This window comes from Micropterus salmoides, unplaced genomic scaffold (assembly GCF_014851395.1).
Source record: "Micropterus salmoides isolate LMB-PRFRI ecotype aquatic unplaced genomic scaffold, ASM1485139v1 Ms_hic_scaffold_1, whole genome shotgun sequence".
NCBI classification, from domain to species: domain Eukaryota; kingdom Metazoa; phylum Chordata; class Actinopteri; order Centrarchiformes; family Centrarchidae; genus Micropterus; species Micropterus salmoides.
In genome coordinates, this window is record NW_024040040.1 from 21043839 (window position 1) to 21046151 (window position 2313).

At 41.9% G+C, this 2313-nt stretch overlaps 1 protein-coding gene across 1 annotated transcript; it reads right to left on the reverse strand.

Moving 5' to 3' along the window:
• Positions 1–1269: 1269 nt before the first annotated feature.
• LOC119915750 (putative uncharacterized protein YKL202W) lies at positions 1270–1782 on the reverse strand. Its single transcript, XM_038735469.1, has one exon. It carries the CDS (start codon positions 1780–1782, stop codon positions 1270–1272), a length of 513 nt encoding a protein of 170 aa, XP_038591397.1.
• Between the last annotated feature and the right edge of the window lie 531 nt (positions 1783–2313).

Below are 2313 nucleotides of genomic sequence, written 5' to 3' on the forward strand. Positions count from 1 at the left end.
CATGTTTTCTTATTGTGCAAATAAACAAAGCATTTTCACTTGTGATTTAACATTTCTTGTTCCAAGCTATTTTTCAGAACATATTTTAACCAAATTCGCTTTCAAAAAGTGATGGGGACATGTCCCCAGCAACCATAGTGTAAATGACACCAATGGTAACAAATTTGTAACATTTTATGTATGTGACTGGCACACAATGCTCAATAGTTTTTTAAGAGTACACAACAAATTTGCACATGCAGTTAAAACAATGGCAACAATCTGTTTGTCTGCTGTTACTGTCTTTCTCTACAGCAGAGTCAATTACAACATTTTTATGTGACTGTTTTCTTCCTACCTCTACCACGCTCCCTGTCTCCGCTAGGCCTACAGTAGCATCCTTCCTCCCTGCACTAGCCTACAAGAAGACCAATGCAATGCCTTCTTTTCATTCACTATAACCCTTTCCTTATCAAATATGACTGGTTTTCATAGAAATAAAACATTGTCAGGTAATGTTATGCTTCTCAGATGGTTTTTATGGTTTCTGGAAGACCTTTCCAACATTGCTTTCACAAAGTTGGAGCTTTTATTATCCCAACCGATAAACATCTTAGAACACATTTTTCAAACATATTTACTTAGAACAATTAAGATACTTCACATTCACAAACATTAAAAAATAAATTTCCTAATTATTCTCTCTCTTTACTCTATTTACATATTCACATACAGTTAGGTCTATAAGTATTTGGACAAAGTAGTTTAATAATAGAAATCTTTTGCAGTCAATTACTGTGACTCATCATCTTCACCTGACTTATTATTATAATTTTATCAGCAATCTCTCTTCTAGGGACTTTAAACTTTAAATTCACACAGCACTTTACTTTGTCTACATCTGACTAGAACAGTTTTAAATTCAAAACAGCACTTTACGTTGTGTACATCTGACCAAGAACAGTGAACCTCAATAAAACAGTAGTGGGATACAATGAACATAAGAAGAAAAAAAACAGAAGTACTCCTAAAATTACTTCAGTCAAATGTTCTTTTTTTGGTTAATTATTAAGAGTCTCTTTCCATTCAGTGATGGTCAGTCCAGATGATGGACAGTACCACTTTCCCTTAATCTGTGTATGGCCAGTACTCTTACTTTTTGACTGACCACATGTTTTAAACTGGTATTGGTAGTCGACTTTGCACTGACGCTTCTTTGGTGGCTCCCTTCTTGCCAAACGCTCCTGGTCTTCAAGTGCTGCCTTTTGCTGTCTCCATTGTCGGTGTCGATTAAAGATGACTGAAGACTGATCTGATGGCGTATAGCTGAGTTGCGGTTGCGAGGACAAGGCAGGAGAAGTGGCAGGTGGCAGATGACCCTGCTGGTAAGAGGACCATACAGGAGGTGGGGCTGGTGGCGTATGACCCTGCTGGTAAGAGGACCATGCAGGAGGTGGGGCTGGTGGCGTATGACCCTGCTGGTAAGCAGACCAGGCAGGCGGTGGGGCTGGTGAGGTATGTTCCTGCTGGTAAGAGGACCAGGCAGGAGACGTGGTAGGTGTCATATGACCCTGCTGGTAAGAGGACCATACAGGAGGTGGGGCTGGTGGCGTATGACCCTGCTGGTAAGAGGACCATGCAGGAGGTGGGGCTGGTGGCGTATGACTCTGCTGGTAAGCAGACCAGGCAGGCGGTGGGGCTGGTGAGGTATGTTCCTGCTGGTAAGAGGAACAGGCAGGCGGTGGGGCTGGTGAAGTGTGTTCCTGCTGGTGTGAGGACGAAAAGGCAGAAGAAGCAGGCCATACATACTAGGATAGTGCTGTGCCAGTGCTGATCCACTTCTGAAGCTGTGGCGCGGGCTATCACTGCCTCACCTTCACGATTTTCTGTCTCCTGAAACTGTATTTTTGTATGTCCATGTTACACGGGTGCAGAAGGAAGTGCTGTTGCTTAGCGGCAGAGACCTTCTGGGGTAGCTGTACGCCTTGCAGCAACCTGGAAAAAGTACAAAACAAAATGTTTACCATTTCATAGAAGCACAATTGCAAAGGTTGTATCTAAATCAAATCCTTCCTGGTTAAATTGATTATGTACAAATAATGACATATATTTACACTTCTCAAATGCAGCTGTTAAAGTGAATGTAGGAAGCCAAAAAGATATCTCACCAAATAGACACTGTGGTGTTGTTTGATTGTAACTAGCACCAAGTTGGTCTGCTCCTGTATCATCGGATATCCTGAAAGGTTCTAGTGATGCGCAGAGTTATCCTCGGATCAGGTGGGTCTATGTTGTGCTGAAATGTTTGTCAGAGTTGGTGAATTATTAAAAAAA